Consider the following 22,764-nt stretch of genomic DNA (forward strand, 5'->3'; position numbering starts at 1 on the left):
AAATTCCAGTGACAAATTTTGGATTTTTCATTTCTATGGCTGGGCCTTAAGAGGATATAGAATATTTGCTATTTGAATATTAATGATAATTAATAATATTTTATATTAATAAAAGTAATTATACATATTCTTTTCTGCTATGCGTAGTAAAGGTAATTATACCTATTCTTTTCTGCTATGCGTAGTCGTAGGTCGTGGAACCGATTTGTTTGGTGGGAACTAAATTGAATTTTTTTTCGTTGTTTCAAATCAGCATTGTATGCTCCGGACGTCAATAAATCAGCCTGATCTATTTAGAAACAAATCAAAGCCGGTACTGTTACGTGAACTTGATTCATTTAACTTTTAATGATTTGCTACGCCATAAGCTATTAAAGCCTACGTTTTTCAGCATTTATATAGTAGTGACCAGCATTGTTACAATCATTGATTTTTTTATGTCACAAGCATTGTTTTTTTTCATATTTACATATTATATTTTTGGCGAGTGTAGTTAGTGTATTATAGGCAACAAATTTATAGATGGACCAATCTAACATTGTAGCGCTCGATAAAAACTAGTTTTTAATAATCAGTATAGGACTATAGTTCGTGTCATCCACGATGACGCGCGGATTTGTCAAATTTACCTTTAAAAACATCACTATACGAGTTAAGGCACGCGTCGTATTGAATGACACGATTTACACATCACACAGCAAGTATTATATAGTCCTGATACTTGTGGATTATTATACCATATTTACCGACTAAAAATGTAAGCTTAGCATTATGGTTAAATATATTGAATTTAAACAGTGGATGGCACTAAAATATAAATATTATAATGCTAATAATAATATATTATGATACAAGTGTGCTAAGTTGGTCATTACACACGAGGCGATATTGTGTGCGCGAGCTGCAAGCGAGCGCGCAATAAGAAAGCCGATGTGTGTAATGACCATAGCACACGCGTCTCATACGACGTTTTTCAACACACGAGGAAAAAACAAAAATTAAAATTAGATTTATTTTGTCGAAACAGTAAAAGTACCTACAATTTTCAAAATGGTGGCTTACAGTTTTAACATCGAATAATTGCACCAAGCGAGCTGGGTTTGTAGGCACTAATTCACCAGTCCATTGAAGTAAGCTACCAACACGTTTTCCAAGAAAGACTGGACGTTTTTGCTGATTTTCCATTGAACAAAAGTTCCATATGCCGATAATTATTTTTCACCTGATTTTGATGGTAAAAGGTATCGTTCTCGGCTCTTGCCTCTATAAGTATTACTGGCAGCGTCAATTGTATGTGTTCTTCATTTTCAATGCTTGATAATAACATTTTCGTCAATATATAAACTAAAAACATGCAAAACTATTCAAATTTTATGACAAATACGGAAAATGGCTGGCGCGTTATTTTTTTTTACGCACGTTTCCAATGCGCGCGCAAGGCAAAGGCGCGAACGAAAACAAACAGCCAATTAAAAAGTGTAAAAAAGCTAATATTTTCGTATTTCTATTCGACGGATGGAAATCAAATCTATAAAATCTTATGTTTATTTATTAATGAAATTTACGAGATAATTTTATCTACAAATTATGTTTGGTGTGATAAAACCTCTTTGAACTAACATTTGAAACACCTTATAGTTGGTTAAAAACAAATGTATTATTCCACCAAATTAAGAAGGCTCCGTTTCCATGCATGTTATTAGCAATCAGTTACTTTCTTAACTCAGTCGGATAATATAATTAAAAAGCACGAGTGTTATAATATACTGAAAAAGCAAAGCGTGTTTAATATCTAGGCTTATGAGCCAAAAATCGGTGGAATAAAAACGTCGTTTTGAGCAAGTGTGTTGAAAATAATATTGAGATAATGTAACATGACTTCAAAATTATTGACGTTTTATGAAATTTGTAACACATTAGTAAATACCAGGGTCCGACGGCAAATAGGCACAGCTTTCTCCTCGTATTTTCACGGAAACGTTCGTATATGGTGCAAGAATTAAGATGTTTCAATCCACTTACCCATCATCAACTTCATATATTGTAAAAATTCTCGTCTTTTACCTAGAATCGCCTCCTGCTGAATTTTTTTAGCGTGAAATTACTCCGCATTTAAAAAAGTAATTCCCGCATTCCACTTTTGTAAGGTTTCACCATATTTTTATACATATTTTTTACTAAACTCAACTAATGTTTAAAGCAATCTGAGAATACAGATACCATGAGTGATGTTTTGTAGCAGCTAAGAAACATTGCCCTATATATTTTATAAGTGGTTGTCATATATTGCGCCGCTTGGTGTAACTTTCTTTCTATCTCAGTGAGGCATTATTCTGAAATATTTCCTTGCGATTCGAAGAGGCCTTGTGAAGTGATTTTTCTCTGGATTGAGGAATGCTTATGTTGCAGGGGCGTGTTTCCTGGAGCTGTGGAAGCGCTACTCGGCGGAGATGACGCACCGCTGGGACCTCACCGGCTTCGACGTGTACGAGGAGCACCCGCGCCCGCAGTACCTCGCGCGCCTCGCGCACGTGAAGCGGACACAGGTAGTGGGAGACACAACCATGTGTAACAAATATATACCTTCATCTGTTATTTATTAGTGACGAGAAATAAATGATAGATAATATTCACATTGACACATTGCAAATAGGTTGCCTAGTTACATTGCGTACGAACAGTATAATTTTTTTATAAACTGTATATTATGGAAGGTAGAGGTAAGGAATACAATCTCCATGTACCAAAATGTGTCCATCAAAAAACCTTAAATAGGTGGCGCTACAATACCTAGAATATTAAAAAAAAAGAAAAACAAATCATAGACAGTGTACTTCACTCCGTCAATAACGCCTAGGTTCTTAGCTACTCTAGCGCTACTCTAAAGAGTTTTGGAACTGTTATTTATAACTTACAGCTGGACACTTTTGCAACAGTTCTGCCTATGGAGATTATATTCCTCACCTCTGCCTTCCATATTGTATATACAGGTATCACAATGAAAAAATCAACGATGATCAACTCTGGCCAACTTGGGACTTGAACGTGAATCTTTGGATTGCCAATTGCGCCAGCTGACCATCCGTTATTCACCGCGAATTTAACCATTGCAACTGTGACGTCACTAGTGACATCTGCACTTTTAGGTTTACACAACCTTAACCAACCCTGAGGATATGCGTTATAGTACGGTCAGACTAAGTCAAATTTCACTAAAGTCATGCACTAATTCTAAGGACTAATAAAATCACCACGGATTGTTTTATTTTCAAAATTTCGAATATTTTGTAAATGACTACAGTTATTAAAAAACAATAATAGTAAGTACTTACGTTTAATTATCTTTCAAATGACACTTCACACGAACCGATAGGTCCCATAGCACTCAAAATGTGAACAAATGTCAATCATGGTCAGCCGCCATCTGTTCCCCCCCCCCCCTTTAACCGACGAAAAAATTATAACTATTCATACCAGTTTTAGGTATTTAGAAGAGATGTCTACGAAAATCGTGAAGGAGACGACTTCGGGTTAATTTGCCTATAGTCTATTAAAACAATAGTTCCGTTTTAATGCCAGAAGACAGATTTGTGCTGGTTGCCCGTAAAAAGTGTCGAACGAACTGTCTCAGAACAGTCGCTGCGCGGCCTGCGCGCTGCGCTATCTCCCCGCCCCGCGTGCTGCCACCCACCCTCGCTTGCAGTTCGTTGCGATTAATTCTATTTACTTTTTGACAAACTTCCGGTAAAAAATATATTTTTTTTATTTAGTGCAAATTTAAGGTTAAAGACACTAGTACCGTTTTTAAAATTCTCACGTCTCTCTTAATTTCCCCCAAAACACAATGTACAAAAAAAAATTAAAATACATGTTCCATAATTTGTCCAGGCGTGCAAAGTTAATTGAATGTTTATAATGCTTTAAAAAGCTTAACTTGAGATCGCACCAACCGACTGATTTATCCTCGAGCCGCAATCGAAAAAAAATATTTTTTTAGGGTATCGCACATCTTTTTAATTAAGATACACTATGCATCAAGGTGTTATCTATACACTAAGATTGAACCCAATAGCTTTTAACTTCATCATCATCATCATCATCATATCAGCCTTTTATCGCCCACTGCTGAGCATAGCTACTAACTTACTCCAAAATTACGGCACTTTATTGTTTATACCTAAAATTTAACGGTCTTCCGTACATAATAGAAACGGTGCAACTCGGGGGAAACAATCTAGTTGCGCCCTCTAACGAATCCAAAAAGAACCACGACTACACGACTTACTTCCATACTTTTCCTTAACTCGACCATTTGTAAATCATTAAGCCGGGCGTCTTTAAACCATATAGAACGCTACAATTGTCTTTTAAATGGTCTTGATACTTCTCACTAATGAAAAAACTGTTTAACACTTTTTAACACGTTTTATCCAGTAAGCGACGCGCACGGATCCAGCGTTGGCTTGACCACTGTATTGTTACCGCTGCGGCTCGACAAACTGTAGTTAATAGGCATACTATTAACCGGGTAACTAAAATATTAAACGGGAACATTCATTAGCCATATAATAATATAATTAGGATACGTATTAATATTTTAGAGACAAAAATGTATATTAGCCCCAAATATAAGCATCATATTACTAAAAAACCGGCAGCAAATTCGAGCAACCAAAAAAATAAATAAGGAACTTGAAATGATACTTTGGCGTCTAAAATAATAAATTGACACCTTATATTGTTAAACGTATGATTTTTAATATTTGTTGTCATAGAGTTAACACCTAAATAATCATATTGAGCACATCGTTTCAGGTAGTATTTAAATTACGGAAGCAGCTAAATTTAATGAATATATTTAATTTTTTTTAGTGCGCGATACGTAATTGGACAGATAATGGTACATTAACCAAGTGCAGTCGTGCAGTTTAATATGGTTGAAAAAAACATAGGTATGGGGGTTGATATGTCGATACAATTAATCGTACTATACGTGGTTAATTACTCCACTATAGTGCACAAACACATTGTATATCGCAATAAGGATCATGATTAGTAATATTGTTACGTGGTGCAGCTGAACGTGGTGACAGGGCAGCGCGAGCCGATGGTCCCGTTCTGGCGCATGCGGCTGCCCGCCACCCTCATGTCCTTCAGCGTGGTGGCGCTGCTCGTGCTGCTGGCGTTGGCCGCCGTGCTCGGCGTCGTGCTCTACCGCATGTCGCTGCTCGGCGCCATCGCGCTGCGCCACCACGACAACGTGCTCATCACGCACAACCCCATCATGTTCACCACCGCCACGGCGGCCTTCATCAACTTGTTCCTTATATGCATTTTTAACTACGTGAGTAACTATTTAAATTGTGAGACTGATACTTGACTTTACAGTCAAACTAAAAGTGTGGACTTTTGTTGACCTGAAATTTGAACTTTTGTTCTAATAAATTATAAAAATATATAATACTGAATGGCTCAGTTTGACCAAGCAGGATTATACTCGCAACATAATTCGTTCAATCGTGCAGACTGTGGTATTTAGTACTTTGGCCTGTATTTAATTTGGAGGTTATGCCGACAGATTTACCAATGCCTGGCCGAGTGGCTGACGGAGAAGGAGCTGCTGCGAACGCAGACTGAGTTCGACGACTCGCTGACGCTGAAGATCTACCTGCTGCAATTCGTCAACTACTACGCGTCCATCTTCTACATCGCCTTCTTCAAGGGCAAGTTCATCGGCCGCCCCGGTGCTTACAACCGCTTCTTCGGACAGAGACAGGAGGAGGTCAGTTCCACGAACTACTCATTTGACCTTTTGAATTACACCCAAAAAAGGTATAACTTTAGTAAACGTGATAGATAAAAGCAGTTGAAACTCTACCGTAGGCACTCCTAGTTAATTAAATTCTATGTTGGTTGTAGGACCCTGTTGGGGTCTCGGTCTGATACGCACTTGTCCAAATTATTGGCCGAGCGTTAGCGAAGGTCTCCGTTTAAGCTCGGGCAAAAATGCTTTCGTATGTCCGGACGTGCTCCTATGCTGGTTGCATTTCTCAACCTATTCTCTTGGAATTTTGTGAGTAGATTCAATAGTTAAATAGAATTTTTGTCGTTTAGTTTATTGGAAATTTTGGAAATTGGCCTATGGCACTTAAAACGATTGTGAGTTCTTTGTGATAATGACGCAACGAAGTACGTACTTTTTATTTGTATATATTGTAAGCGTATGAAGCCTATTGCGAGATAACTCACAGAGCCACTAGTTTATTAGTGATAATAAAATAATGCGAATTACTGTTTTGATGCTTAAGTTAATTGAAGTTAAAAAATACTACAGTGTATTCGGTCTTGTAGCAATGTTGCCATGCGAGTAAATTTACTATTTTTTTAATGTGTGGCGTATCACACTATGTCTTCTAAACTGTCAACGATAAAAGGTTCCACTTTAGCAAGTAGTAATTGGGTTGTGCTTGCGGACAGTGCTCGCCCGGCGGCTGTCTGCTGGAGCTGTCCATCCAGCTGGCCATCATCATGGTGGGCAAGCAGTTCATCAACACGGTGGTCGAGATGCTCATGCCCTATTTGCTCAAGTGGTGGTACATCATACGCACCATCGGAAGGAAAAACCAGTATGTATCCCCATAGAAAAATAAGGAAGCTTTGAGTGTGAGCTTTGCGAAAACTTATTTATGGTAAGATTTAAGGTTAGCAAGTATAAAGTTTTAAGCAAATTTATAACTTATTGATATAAAATAAAATAAGTTTTATCTACACATATCATAAACCCTTTATAGGTCGTGTCATTCACGACGACGCGTGCATTTTGAACAGAGCAGGAAATGGTGTCGTTTTTATCTACTAACTTTTTATGATTGAATGAATAAATTCAAATTATTTAATATGATATTTACTTAACTCATAAAATCTATTTCTCTTGCTATCACATTCAACCAATATACTTTTTAACCATATACATCCTTAATTGATTACTGGCCAAAAACTTTATAAACTGTAGATACGACAAAATAATTTGATGTTGTCAATTTAGACAACAGTTTGCTATATGTGTTTTTGTAGCACGCTAGGCTAATAATTTAAAACGGCACGACCGCAGAAATATGAATGAATGACCCACCAGGATCGACAATTTTGAAGTGGAGTGAACCATACGATAATCTTGTATATAAGGATAACAATAGCGTGTTCTGTATATCATGCGAAATATATCTATCCCATTGAAAAAAATATAACAATAAAAAACATGTTAAAAGTAAAAATCACCAAATAAATTGTGGAAACGAAAACGATACCTTTGTCTACGACTTATGTATATTCCTAATTGCGTGCAACATCCCTTGGATACGAGTAAATCATCCAGAATTTAGAAAGTTCTGTGAAAAATATCTCAAAAACAGAAAGCTCCCTGAAGAGACTGTCTTAAGAAAGTATTACCTTGCTAAAATGTATAGTGCAACAGTTCACAAAATAAGAAATTTTTTTTTGGATTCTAACTTATGGCTTGCAGTAGATGAAACGCTTGATGATGTTGGTAACTGCGTGGTAAACGTAATTATAAAATCACTAGATGATGCATTACATATACCATATTTACTAGCATGTAAAGTCGTCAAACTTGTAAACGTTAAAACAATTGCATCTGAGGTTGACGATGGTTTAAAATGTTTGTGACAGAACTTCTCCGAAAATTTAAATAAATTTTTGATATTCTGTACTGATAGTGCTGCGTACATGATTGCAGCTGGCAAAATTTTAAAGAAAAACTACAGAAAAGTAAAGCACATAACTTGCTTAGCTCATGGGTTACACAGAGTCGCAGAACAGGTACGGTCGGAATATAAATTAGTGAATTTTGTGATATCAAATGTCAAGACATTTTCTTAAAATCACCCCATCGCGTTCGGTTTTTTAAGGACCACGCTCCAAATGTGCCTTTACCACCAGAACCTATAATAACTAGATGGGGCACCTGGTTAAATGCTTGTATTTACTACGATAAACATTTTGATGTTATTCGTAACATCGTAATGCAGTTGAACACAAATGAGGCCATTGCTATAAAAAAAAGCTCAAGCAAATTATACCTGATCAATAGAGAAGTTAGAATGTACAAAAATTCTAATAGCTGAAAGTTTTCTGACAATAGACATAGTAAAGAGTACATTAAGCTTGAACGGAAGTGACATTGTGAGAGTAAAACTAGAACTGGTTTTGGAACCAGAGAAATGGCTTCAATGGAAAAGTTTAGGTTTACCCTAAAACATGCAACTCTAACATCAGTTGATGTTGAACGATCATTTTCGGCACACAAATGGGCACAATAAATTAAGAAACAAACTTACCCCCAAGAACATGGAGCAAGTTGCCATAATTCATTCATTTTACATCATGGACACCAATTTAAGTGAGCACGATGAGGAAGATTTTGAATCCTATATCCCAGTCGCCATTTGCAATTAGGTAAACATCGCAGTAGATACTATAATTTGTAAACTACATATTATTTTCTTAATTATGTATAGTTATTATTGACATAACAGTTACGTGAATTTCCCCGGTGATAAATATGTAGTATTAATGTAGGTACATGATTTTATTATTTTTTATGTAGCCAATTAATGACCGTCCCATTTCTTGGTTTTTGTCTAGAGGCCCTCGTTTTTTGTCTAGACTATAGCTCAAATTTTCAATTCCTTTTTCTACTGCCCTTGCCTCTACTTATATTGAGGCATTAAAATATGTATATATTTAGTGTAAAAACTTTGGCACAACTTGAATAAAAATTAAAAAGTGTAATAAATATGTTTTCGAAAAATCATGTAATCGTTAATCATTTAATCATAAAATGCACCTAGGCGACTCCATTTCCCGCTCTGTCCAAAATGCCACCACTTGTCCGTACGCTAGTAATGACATTCAAATTTATAATGTCCCTGAAAAGAAAAGGCAAATTGATTTGACCTCTATCCTAATATTAGTCATGATGACGTTTTATTCGAAATTAAATGTCAATTGCACACAATTTTGACAAACCTCACATGTTGTTCGTTGGTATCGAACCATATGACAAAAAAGGTTTTATTTACCGCCATTTGACGTATAGTAAGTATAATATTAATTCGATTTGTTGTTTTTAAACTAACTACAGCAATACTTTCGTGTAAAATGAGCGATAAAGATATTTCGGAGAAGCCACCTCATATCCGCGAGTGCTTCCAGAAAGCAACAATGCCCCAACGACTATACGCCCTCGACTATAGCACGTGGTTAGTGAATACATTATAGAGAGTTTATAATATGTGTGTAGATAAAATGGTGTAAGTAACTAAATAATTAATGAGGCATTAAAACATTCGTGTGATCCTATTAAGAAACTCACTAAGTTTGTTTCTTAAACTCACACTCGTATTTTAATGCCTTTTATTATGTAGTAGTCACATAATCTACTATTACCATACCGCCCATCCCTCTTATTATTCTTAATGATCGATGCGTAAAATCTAAGACAATTTCGTACTTCGAATTTGACAGGTAAATAAGATGGCGCTGTACAGCTCCATACATGTTTTGGATGTCAAACTAAGGGGCACGTTTTTTTCTTAGACCTCTACTACAGTCCATTCTCTTAGTTATTCAGTAAGCATATCCATGTATGGAGTGAGCACTCTAAGCTTACGTATTTCTCTATAGTAGCTGTCGAAACTCTTCAGCAGTTGCTATATTTCAAAGAACCTTAAATAAGTAGTGCAAATAAATGGATGGCAAATAATATATTTGGTCCTGGAATCTAATTGTAATTAATCCCCCTTTTTTAGCGTCGCCGTAGTGGGGTAATTATATAATGTTTTAAATTTAATAAAACAATAAACATTATAAAAATCTAAACAGATTAATAATGTTTAACCAATTGTCGTCTGTTTTCGTTTTCAGGATTAAAAGTCCTTTGCAGTGGGTGAAAGATTTCAAACTGGTCGATTTCGGTAACATGGGTCTTTTTCCGGAATATTTAGAAATGGGTAAGTGGCTTTAATATTTCAATACATACGTGAATGGTGTTACTGAAAATGCATAAACCTGTGGAAATTATTTTTACTTGTTAATCGAGTATCGACTGTCATAGTTGTGTGGGGTGCCATATGGTATGGTGTTGCCGTTATTAAGAATACATAATATTTACAGTAATGTATTCAGAATATTAGAATATCCTAGAAAACTAAATTAACCCAATAAACATTGGTATTGACTTGCTCCCTAAACAAGCAGCGAGTTAAAAAAGTATGGTTTTATTTTATTTATTTATTTTTATTTTCTTTATTGGGGAAAAAAACAGATACAGGCCAGTAATATACACGGATAAGATTCTAAAATAATAAATTTAGCCTACCTCTTAACACAATTCCCACTAGGAGTTCAGACAATAATTTTACGACAGCGTTGTAATCGGAACTTAAAACAGACATCCTTACTTATACTAACACTAAACAATTACAATATTTATCACATCCTATGTACATAAACACAAAAATAGGATTATCGAGTTTGGCCCAAATCACAGTAATAAGTAATACAAAAGAAATTAAGCTACAATATAGGTAATTAAAATTATAATTAACATTATAGGAGCAAGCTCACTTTGCGCTTAAAGTTGGATCGCGTATAATTAAATATGTCAACGGAGATTAGGTGTTTATTGTAATTATGACAAATTCTACGCAGCGGAGCTTGTACCCCAGCGTTAGTGGCAGCCGTCGAGACCGCGAATAGGCAAAGTGTCCGTATCCTGTAGGTGGGAGCTCGGAAACTGATAGCCTCCAGGAGCTCCGGGCAGTTATACTGACCGGTACATATATTGTATAAGACGGTAGCATCTTGGGCGTGGCGTCTGCTCGCCAACGTCTTTAGCTTATACCTTTCTAGCAGATTGATATATGACAGATTTGCATGTTCAAGTCTGAAGTGGAGGGCTCTAAGGAAGCGTTTCTGAACTGCTTCTACAGCATCTATATACACAGCGTAATGCGGGTTCCATATCTCTGATGCATACTCGAGGTAAGGTCGCACAAGAGAGTTATAAAGTAATATATATGACGAACTTTTCTTTAGAGGCTTGGCTGATCTAAGAACGAATCCTAACATTTGAAAAGCCTTAGACGTTATTTTGTGTATATGTTGATCAAATGTTAACTTCTCATCGAATGTCACCCCAAGATCCTTTATTTGCGAAACTCTTTGGACCGTTTCCCCTCCTATATTGTACCTCGAGAGTATTATATTTTTATTTTTGGTGAATGTGATATGAACGCACTCATACGCCAAGTATAGTTTATTTTGTAACCTATTGACCGCCACAGTCGGCTCTGGCCGTCATCGGAAAGTCTTGCCAAGGACGCCAACGTCGGCTACAGCCGACAGCTTCGCCAATTGAATAGGAAATTTCGCGGAACTCCATAAAGTTCAGTTTCGCTTAAATAATCGCGTGTGCCTGGCGTCCGGGGCGCGGCATATTCCTTCGCCGTCTGGCGTTCAAGAGGTTAAGCAATAATGATGGAGCCGATCTAAGTCCTCCTGAATGAGAGTGCAGTCATACTGGTTCTTTACTGTTTTAAATATTTTCAGGTCGCCAGCGAACATAGCAAAATTACAATTCCTAAAACAATTACCAATGTCATTAACACATTCACTGCCAGACAAAAAACGGCGCACTACCCCAGAAACCGGTGGTCTATAGCTGCGTACAAAACAACCCGCCCAGCGGGTTGTCCGGTATCTGAACAAAGTTCACGAGCGCCCACCAGGTGGGTTCCCGGCAGTGAATGTGTTAACGAATAAGGTGTACAGTGGTCCCAAAATTGATCCTTGAATTATCCCAGATAGTACGGTACTATGGTGACAGTTAATAATCGTTTATGGAAAACGCTAATCGAAATTTAAATAATACCTATTTTGAAATGATCACGTTACTTTACGTCACTTTGTCGATACGTAGAAAAAGATAACGATTATCGAACGTGATGGTTTCCGGTATTATGTGTTTAAGTGCGAAGTGTGAGTGTGGCGTGTGTGCAGTGTTACAGTACGGTTTCGTGACGATCTTCGTGGCGGCGTTCCCGCTGGCGCCGCTGTTCGCGCTCATCAACAACGTGCTGGAGATGCGGCTGGACGCCAAGAAGTTTCTGTCGTGCTACCGCCGCCCCGTGCCGCAGCGCGTCAACGACATCGGCGTCTGGTACCGCATCCTCGACTCTATCGGGAAACTAAGCATCATCACTAACGTAAGCACACTCTTTTAACCGACTTCAAAATTCCAAAAGGAGGAGGGTCTCAAATCGGATTTTTTATTATTAGTGTTTATTACCTTAGAACTCCATCATTTATCATTCGATATGATTTTATTTTAAAATGTATATGTACTTAAAAATTGGTCCCATTTTTGATGGGATTTGAACTCCTCAAATCTTATAGGCATGGATATAGTGATTTTGGTATTTTTATCAACATATCAAGCCGACCATTTACATTTAAAAAAAAAGTGACACTTGATCAGTGACAATGAATTTTCCACGACCACCACCAGGAACGGAACTCTCAACGTCGCGCATTTCTCGTTTGGTGAATTGTCTTCTCCAATAAGTTTGTTCAGTTAGGTAGGTTTTTAAGCAACATTTTTGTTAATGTCTAGTTATGAAGATTGGTTCCACGAGGAATTGAGCATATTTATAGTTTTGTTTGCATCTAAAACCCAAGCATTTGTATAAAAAGTGGTTGGGGTCAAATGAGGACCAAAATGGAACAATATTAATTGTTTTGAGATGCACTCTGGTATACTCAATACGTAATTTTTATTGCATTTCAAACTGTTTTGTGAAGTCAGTTTTTTTCTACTTAAGATTATTTTTCTGTAATGTCATGTAATAGATACCAGATTAGATCCACTTCCTCTGTTTAGGCTTAGGTTAGGTAGTTTCCTAATCACTATAAACCTCTCAAATCAATTACAGTTTATGAAACTTCAAAGTGATTTGTTAATATGAATTAGTTTGAGCAAGGCAGCCTAAACTATACAATACATTTAATTCCTCAATGAATCTTTAATGGGTTTTTGCCAGCGATTGATAATAAACATATATAACGAACTAGCTCTGCAAAATGACCCCACACATATTGTGCCGCAGCATGCGGGGCGTCAACATTGTGCCGCGGACCTGTTTAGTTTGCGAATGACGGCCCGTCGTCATCGTCGTAGTAAGAAGTATTCAAATTTTATGATGTTACAAAGTTAAATAATGTGCTAGTCGTCCCAACAGACACTGAAAAATATGGGATTACACGTATAATTAACTAGGATCATATTATTTTGATTTATCTTGATCAAAGCAGTGCAATTTTTGAAACAACAATGCAATTGTACAATTGTTAAAGGTACTCTCGGATCTCAGATATCGATTTTCATCTCGATTAGAGCAAAAACAGGGAAATTCAAGATATCGGGTGTTTTTACCAAATTCGACCTCAGAATTATAAAGAAGGGCCTCTCGGATCCTCAGATATTGATTTTCCACTTGATCAGAGCAAAATTTAAAAGTTCTCAATGTTAGCTGTTTTCCAATTTTCACCTATATTGTCTATGATTTTAGATCAAATTTGCATTAATTTCTATCTGACATATTTCTGTGTCATCTAACTAAACATCGCAGGTGCCTTATAAGAGTAATGAGATGAACGATACAATGTATTAATTCGTTTGGAGGCTTTAAACACGTGCGGCAAACCAACAAATAATAAGCCTGTATATCATTTCACTTTAAAATGAAATAATAAAATATCATACATAAATATTTCATTGAATACATGTTCTATATTGCATGAAACCGTCTACTTAGAGACGGTTTCCATTGTCATGTAAAGACCGACCAGAAATATATGATCATTGTCAAGAGGGCGCTGTTGTATCTCATGTATAGGGTGACAGTTCAATTTAGTATGAAAAATTTAGTTCCAATGAAATTCCGCAATATGGGGCGTGATCATATATTACTGGTCAGGATTTAGTAGAGGAGATATAGTCTTTGGGGTCATAATAATTCCCTCAAAGACTTCGATTAGGGGGTTTGATTTTTTTATTTTTTTGTGTGTATATTTTTGACATACTAAAAATATAAAAAAAACCCGTTTTGCACACTTAGATTTGTGGTAATTAGCATGACCTACGAATTTTCATACAACTCCTATACCAATGTATTTTCAATTGACAATGCTACAGCCAATCACAGCACCTCATTTTATAATATACCAATCGTAGTTTAGGTGGTTAATCATGGTCAAACGAAGTTTCGTCGAAGAAAACAGACCTAAACTTTGACGAGTTGCAATCGGTCCATATGAGTATTGCGTATTTTAATTGTGGGGCCACTTTTGGCTGACATTTTGTTTGACGTTAGTCTTCCATGTTTTTTTCGTTCGCTGGTTTTTGCATTTTATATAATCGAAAGCTCAAATGTATTCTCAGTGTTAGGTCATTAATATATTTAATTTCGTTACTGCTATAAGCAAAAATTGTATAGTAACTTTAGGAAACAAGCCTATCTCTAATACACATACAGTAATACCCCGCTTTACGCGAGGGACGCGTGTTGGAGAATATTGCGATATGCGAAATTCGCGTATAAAAATTCAAAAATTGTATAGTAACTTTAGGAAACCAGCCTATCTCTAATACACATACTTAATTTAACATATGTGTAAAATAACTGAATCAGGATATGAATGAGTAAAGACGTGAGTGCACATATTGGCAGGGCTTCATAATCGCGTTCACGTCGGACTTCATTCCCCGCCTGGTGTACCAATTCGCGAACGCGGGCTCGCTGGAGAACTACGTGAATCACACGCTGGCCGACTTCAACGTCACCGTGCTGGAGCACGTGCCGCCCAACGCCAGGGACAGCTACAACGAGACCACGTGCAGGTGAACCATGCCGACGCTGCCGTCTCTTTTCTACTACTATTCAGTTGGAGGGACTGCCACCTCCTGACCTGAATCGCGATCTTTGAGGCAGGTGCTGTGCACGCTCCCTATTACATAGTAGAATTGGCGTAACATATAATTATATATTGTGAACGGCGCGGCGGCCATAATCAACTTATACAATGTGTTTGTCCACGTATAGTCGAGCCGTTAACCACGTATAGTACGATGAATTTTATCGACAAGTCACCCCCCATACCTATGTTTTAAAAATGCACCCTTTCATTGCAAGTTTTCTGGTACCAAACACTACTGCACTCGATTAATGTACCATTATCTGTCCATTTACTTATTACCGAACGTCGAATAAAGTTGCTTCAGTTCCAAATGATAATTCGGGCGGCGGGCAATGTTTCTTTGGAACTAAGTTGACGCTCATTACAGAAGGTCTTGTATGGACTCGTGTAACTTGTGAAGTGTTTTATCTAGGGCTATCATTTTGAACTCAACTTTTAGCTGATATCCTGTTCTACCATTTAACAGCTAAAATGTAAAAAAATAAGTAAATTTTTGAAGACAATTTTTATCTTTGTTATCAATTCTCGAGTAATTGTGGAAAATTCTATGTGACATTTATGCTTCAAATTTATGCCCTAATTCATAAGCTATCGAATGATTTTTTTTAATGCGCTATAGGTAAATGGACAGATAATGGTACATTAATCGAGTATAGCAGTGTTTGGCACCATAAAACTTTGAAAGGGTGCATTTTTAAAATGGTTGAGAAATAACATAGGTATGGGGGTGATTTGTCGATAAAAGTCATCGTACTATACGTGGTTAATGGTTCGACTATACGTGGACAAGCATGTATGAAAGTACAGTGCAAAAGTGCATGGCCACTTTATAAATTAATTTTATTCATAATATGTCCATGCAATTTTTCAAAAGTCAAAAGGATTACGAATCGAGCGTTGCTGCTTACTAATCGTGCTGGCTCTGTCGTCTAAATCTGCGTCGTAAGCCTAATTATTAGACCTAAGTTTAACTTCTGATCCTTGTAGTGTTTATTTTATGACTTGGGAGGCAAACGAGCAGACGAATCGCTTGATGGTAAGCGATTACCGTCGCCCATGGCCACCTGCATCACCGGAGGGGGTTGTAAGTTCATTGCCGGCCTTTAAGATGGGAGTACGCGGGAAGGTGTTCCTAGGCCTGAAAAAAGAAACTGGATGTCGCCTGGCTGAAAAGTGGTGCCGTTAATCCTATTAGCCCCTTGAAATTCCCTCTTTATTTTTTTCGAAAATATCACATCATTCTCTCAAATCTGACTTAATTGATTCTAGCTTTCAGCGTAATTGCACTACCTGATTGATATTGGTATCCATTTAGAGTACATTGTATTACCTTTATATTGTTATATTTTGTATTTACATGTAATACTGTATTTGAGTTTAAGTGCAACGTGCGGTTACCGGTCTAAGTTAGTTTACTGGTTTACTTATGCTTGGGGGATAATTGGTGGCAAAGGCGCGTCGCGTGTACTAACGCTATTGTTGGTGTTCAGCTTCCCGGGCTACTGGCACTCGGGCGACGACCACAACTACGAGCGCAGCAACCTCTACTGGCACAACATGGGCGCTAGACTCGCATTTGTCGTCGTTTTTGAGGTAAACTTTTATTTTTATTTTTTATTTATTTTATTTTATAAACTCTTATCCCATCTAAAACATTTTCATGTAAAATGTTGCTAAGGCGAAACCATTAGGCTCGCACTCTCAAAAACTTATCAGAAACAGCCAAGCCACATATTTTAACTAAGGTGTAGAGTTTATGAAGTTAGACATTGTAGATTTAGAAGCTTGGCTCTACAAGAGATCTGATAACTTTTTGACAGTGCAAGCCTTATGGTTTCGTCTTGGCGACATTTTACATGAAAATGTTTTTGATGGGATTTCACTTCTTTTTGTAAGTTGCTTATGAGAATCTTCCATCCCCTAATTTAAGAGGTATATGATAGAGGGGGTGATTTACTATTAAAAATCCTAAAATACGCATCAGGGGATATTTTTATATAATCTGCTTTTTTTTATAGATTTCCCTTACAATCTTCAACCCCTTTACCGCCTAACGCTCTTTCCTCCCCCTTTTCACCATTACGGGGAGATTTAGGGGTTGAAAACTATTCTGTATCTTTCCCCATTATAATAACTCTCTACATACCAAATTTCAACTAAATCGGTTCAGTGGTTATTGATTCATCATACAAATTCCCACCCCCCTATTCAACCCCCTAGAGGCAAAAAATTACATGTTTTTGATTTTTTTTGTTACTAAATAATACTACCCTACATACCAAATTTCAGCTTCCTAGGACTTCAAGAAGTACCCAGTAGACAGTAACAAAATCGTTTTTTTTTTTTATATGAATAAAATCTAAAGTATGAGAGCTATGCAATTAAAAAAAAATATGCTTAATAAGTCGACTTTTGACATTATATCCCGAGAATTTTGTTTATCTGGTATAAACCAAACACAAGTGATGAGGGTTCAAAAAAACGACGAAGCGCTTCGAGAAAAGGTAGATTTATACATAGGAACCTATTCTAGTACTTTATTTTAGTTCTATTTCGCAATATAATTTTAATGGTTTACTTGGTTTTAAGCACATCTTTTTTCATTCTATAATTTTTAGCATTTTGATTAATTATCGTCTGTTTAGCTACTAAATGAGTTAATGAATGGTTATGACAATAAATATGATATCTGAGCACAAATTGATTGTCAAGAGATTGTCAAGGGTCTGTGCACTCTTTGCAGATCATTCCTTTCGGCCGCGTATGTAACCGAGTTTTGTAACCAGGTACTAAATAAGAAAATTTACTATTTTCTCATAACCAGTTACAAACCTAAACCTAAGAAAAATATATTTAGAGACTTAGAAATATTTTAAATAGTTACCATTAAAGAATTTCTGTTCTTCTGTTTTGTATTTCGCTGAGTTACCTAAAAAGACCTTTAATTCTTATTTTGTAACAAAACTTTTCACCCTTTCGATGTAGAAAATTGAACTAATATAACTTGTTAAGTTTGCAAATAATTAATGTGACTACGTTGAATATGTACAGTTGTAGAGTTAATGAACCCAATTATTGTCAATGCCGATAATAAAACTTGAAATTCTTATTGTTTCCTCGTATTTAACAAAATTTGGCTCAACAAATCAATGCGAAGCAGTGTTGTGGTGCAGCTATTGCATCTTAAGGCGTGATATTAGATATGTAGGTATTTATGTAATGACAATATTTTCTATATTGTTATTTGAGTAAATATATACCTACTTAATTAAAAACTTGTTACAATCGAATATATGTATTTACGTATTACGGCAATGGCGTAAATAAAGTCCGAAGAGTAAAATTACTAATTGTCAAATAATATCATAACTGGAAAAAAAAAATACGAAAACATAATGAAATATTCTTATTGTCTGTTTGTAACTGGTCACGAGAAAAGATAAAACTTTCTTCTTTTGTAACCTAACAGCGGTTACAAAACATAGTTACAAAAGCGGCCGAGAATGTTTGGGTTTGTAACTAGTAATGAGAAAAGAGTGAATTTTCTTATTTTGTATCTGGTTACAAAACTCGGTTACATACGCGGCTGAAAGGAGATCATGTTGGTCACCACTCTGGTTTATCTTTTTCTGGTGCTCACATTATAATACGAGACAGATCCTCTTTATTGCACAACCTTAAAATAACATTTACAGAAAGATATACATAATACATGAAGACAGCGGTGACAACAGGCGGTCTTGCTCACTGTCTATAATATTAACATTGAGCATTATTATGGATGTATCATAAAATTAGTTTGGCACGCAGAACGTGGTGGCCCTGGTGATGATAATAGTGCGGTGGGCGATCCCGGACATGTCGGGCGACCTGCGCGACCGCATCCGGCGCGAGGCCTACGTCATCAACAGCTTCATCCTGGAGGAGACGCGCGCGCGCTCGCTGCCGGAGCGCGCGCGCTCCTCCGCCTCCGCGTGCGCGCACGAGCCCGCGGCCGCGCCCTCGCCCGCGCCAGGCGACGCCTGCGCCAGGCCTCCAGGTCACCTCCCGCTCGACACGCCCGTTTAGCTAACACGCGGTCACGGTATCGTATCTGGCTGAATGCTTTTTATATTATATGTTATTATCACTAACACGGTTTACGTTCACAGGTTTGTAATTGTAATAAGGTATATTACAATTACATGGGAATTATGACGTATGACGTCACTCACAGAGAAAAGCACGCCGTGCATAAAAACTTCTATATCGAATTGCTTATACGGCAATTTGCTAATTACTTTAACTCGATTTTGATAAACCTCCCAGTTCCAGTGAACTTAAACTATTGAAAGACTGTGTTGTTTGTGCTAGATGCTACTAGAGTTTTGATTGGATGCCTATTGTTAAACACTCCTAAAATCCAAGAAACATTTTTTCCGGTGTTTCTTAATTTAATACCTTGTTTAAAATTTGTCACATATATTACGTTACAGTGCTCGTACTTTAAGTGTCCTAATCGACAGACCACACTACTACTAGACTAGATAGTATAGGTAGACTATACATACAGTAGCGGCAAATAATCTACTAAACCTTATCAGTTTCAGATGATACTATAAAGTCTAATGTCACGAATTTTCGAATGAATTCCTGCAAAAAATAGCAATATGATAGATTGTTTGCCGCTACTGTAGATAGTTTAGTTTTATAGTTAGTAGTAGTATGATTGTTATTAATGTGGTATCAAAATATAAAATGAATTAAATAAAGGTACCTACCGTTCGCAGGGATGCAGGAAATGCCAAAAAGGTTACTTGATGCCTGTAATGAACATGTCCCATCACTACATGAATCTAGTGTAAAACTGTATTAGGCATGAGTGGTGGGGAGAACTGTCCGATCGGGATAGTCTTATGAATCTTTCAGTAGGATTAGCAGAGAAAGCGTTTTATTATTATTTGTCCTTGTTACAATCTCACATTTTTTTATTTCCCACCGTAAATTTGTATAGTTTATGGTGGGCTACAAATCTACTTGACCTATCATATTGTAGCATTGCGTACGTTCTGTCCTTCACGGGTGCACCCGGAAGGCCCCTTCTATAGGATCCTACCTTCTATACATCACCACGCCTACACCTGACAGCGCACTCTCTTTAAAACGAGAAAACGACACATTCCAACGCCGTTTGCACCCATCCCGGACCTCACCCCTGCCTCAAAGTTTGGTGACTTGCGTCCTGAATAAAATGTCCAATATTAGGCGTCTATCGGGCGATTTTTTTGTGGTTCTAATAATTTCGTTAGTTTTATTCCTTCTATACATAATTAAAAAAGTTTTGCTGAGCTCAAATATATCAATGCTATCTTCACAGAATATACCATATTCGCTGTAGTCATTATAAAGACTTTCTACCTTTGCAGAAGCGACATACATCATTAGGTCATTTAAACCCATCTAATGTTTGGATATTAGGATATACATGCTTGAATTTAGATTCATTCGAGTATAGGATTAATGACGTGCTCGCTTAAAAATCTTTGTTTACGGTGGGGTCATTGATCGGGTCGACACTTTCCCGAATGGTTGAGGAAGGAGGCAAAGGCTAAGGTACGCGTCATATTCGTGAACATGCTGTTTCCGGTGTTTAAGCTAACACGGGCTATTATATTTAGTAACTTTATTTTTGAGTGTAATTACAGTGAGACACCACATTCGGTTCTCGTATGTTTCTTTTATCTTAATTAATGTTTTAATTATACAGGATTTTGACTGTTGGAAACCCTATACATCTATAAGGATAATTTGATAAAATATATAATCTTTTAGTTCTGACACTTCTGACACATAGAGACATTTACATTTACACCTCTAATTAATTTTATGTATTTTTTTGTATATTTTTTCTAATATTTTGTAATTTTACATTACATACTTTATACATGTCTAAGTAATAATACTAAAGTAAAAAGTTTAAAATGATATTTCCAGTTAATTGTATTTTATAATAGTTGATGTGTTTTTATTTGCTTGTATTTATGTGTTGGCGTGTAAAAGTGCCCTTGTGGCCTATTTTCTGAATAAATGTTGAAGTTCGAAGTATGGGCTGGTCAACATATATATCATTATTACTTATAATATATTTTTACGTAACTAGGACACTTAATATGTTCAATCATTAATATGCAGTATATATTATAACATGCCAGCTTTGTCAATTGCTTGGCTTTGTACATAATATCGTGATTACTCGAAGTTTTTATACATCATTGACATCCAACGCAGTCTCATTAAGCTAATTGCGATAGCGCCCTACTAAATGTGTTCAGATTTTGTGTGGATGTTATTCGCAAGTAGCTTACATGATTTTATTACTAAGGCGAGCTTATATGCTAATTAATGATTTGGTTTAAAGTAGTAACAGGTTCGAGATTTCGGAGTGAGTAGTTCTGCCGTGAGTGAGTTTTCCAATGTTAAGTTTTATGAAATAACTGCATGCTTGGGTTGATGTGTGGTTCAATTTACGAATGAAGACCAGGAATGATTAATAATTATACTAATCTAACATATATGGCACTTGAAATTGCATAAAACATCGCTATTTTAGCTAACATGCACGAACCCACCCACGATTACCACAAAACTTATTTGACATGGGATTTAGAACCACACCTTTGCAGAAAGAAGTCTTGAGCAGCGTATTATGCAACCTTGTCCAAGCAAATGTGCCCTTACATGAAACCTAAAATTCATTGTTTTTTGTATCAGATTATTGTGTGGATTTGGGGGCAGATATGACATTAATAGTACATTACGATACAAGTGCGAATAATAGGAAACTCGAAAGGAGTGGCGATAAATAAAAACCCGACCGAAGGGAGTGTTTTAAATCGACACGAGTCGCGAATTACCTATTCGCACATGTATCGTACGACGTTTTACAGTACATATGGCCCTTTAAATGTTCAACAGAGTAACGTAATATGCTAATTTTCGCCCTAGTGCGGTAAAGTAGCACCATATCTGTAAATATTATTTTTACATTTTCCGCCGCATATGATAACTGCCACCCTACTGCTACTTATAATTTCACAATAAAAATTGTGCTAGGTAGTTAGAATTGTTTTTAATTCAGTACCTCACCTGGAGGTTGGTGTTCTATACATATGTTATCTAAATATCTTTAGTTTGGTGGTGGTTCTGTCTATGCATTCCTTGGTGTTCGCCCTGTCGTATGTTTTAAGTGGTGCATCGTTTACATTGTAGGACAGACAGGCAGTTAACATTTAAATGATTTATTGGATTTTATCCCAACTTATGTGAGGTGGTTGGTAACATTTTCGGGACTAAATTTTGTTGAAATCAGTCGCATGCAGGCAAGTGTTCAATCAGTCTAATGAACCATGATAACTTGTAACCAACTTACCAACCGGCTCAGTTAAGTGGTAGACCCACACCTATAACATATAATAATTGTATTCGGTGAGCAAACACGTTGGTTTCTGTATTTGTACAGGAAATACATTATTTTACGCAGGCAGGGTTTTTTGGACACTTGCTTTAAACGCTAAATAAACTTGCTTTTAACAATAGCTTAGTACATTGCTTTATTTTATTTTAAATTATCATAGTATAAATTTCACTGTTCTAAGTAGATATAGAAGAGCTTATGAATTTAAGCGATTTTATTATGTTGGTTTCTTAGATTTGACTGCCATATAAGTC

At 36.6% G+C, this 22,764-nt stretch overlaps 1 protein-coding gene and 1 long non-coding RNA gene across 9 annotated transcripts in view; one reads left to right on the forward strand and one right to left on the reverse strand.

Annotated features, from left to right (window-relative positions):
- The window catches only part of LOC133519022 (anoctamin-1), a 50,083-nt gene that overhangs the window by 24,084 nt on the left and 3,235 nt on the right, over positions 1-22,764 (forward strand). For 7 of the 8 annotated variants that reach the window (XM_061852887.1, XM_061852901.1, XM_061852893.1 and 4 more), the window contains 9 exons: positions 2,410-2,546; positions 5,078-5,344; positions 5,579-5,782; positions 6,478-6,626; positions 9,946-10,031; positions 12,082-12,287; positions 14,811-14,980; positions 16,548-16,650; positions 18,868-19,096. In XM_061852887.1, the coding sequence (XP_061708871.1) occupies positions 2,410-2,546; positions 5,078-5,344; positions 5,579-5,782; positions 6,478-6,626; positions 9,946-10,031; positions 12,082-12,287; positions 14,811-14,980; positions 16,548-16,650; positions 18,868-19,096 (1,551 nt within the window). Of the gene's footprint in view, positions 1-2,409; positions 2,547-5,077; positions 5,345-5,578; positions 5,783-6,477; positions 6,627-9,945; positions 10,032-12,081; positions 12,288-14,810; positions 14,981-16,547; positions 16,651-18,867; positions 19,142-22,764 lie in introns of all 8 variants that reach the window. The other variant, XM_061852909.1, reaches the window with a different exon arrangement.
- Positions 1-22,764, reverse strand: part of LOC133519090 (uncharacterized) — a 123,783-nt gene that overhangs the window by 11,375 nt on the left and 89,644 nt on the right. The window lies entirely within an intron of this gene.

Source organism: Cydia pomonella, chromosome 1, assembly GCF_033807575.1.
Source record: "Cydia pomonella isolate Wapato2018A chromosome 1, ilCydPomo1, whole genome shotgun sequence".
Classification (NCBI taxonomy): Eukaryota; Metazoa; Arthropoda; class Insecta; order Lepidoptera; family Tortricidae; genus Cydia; species Cydia pomonella.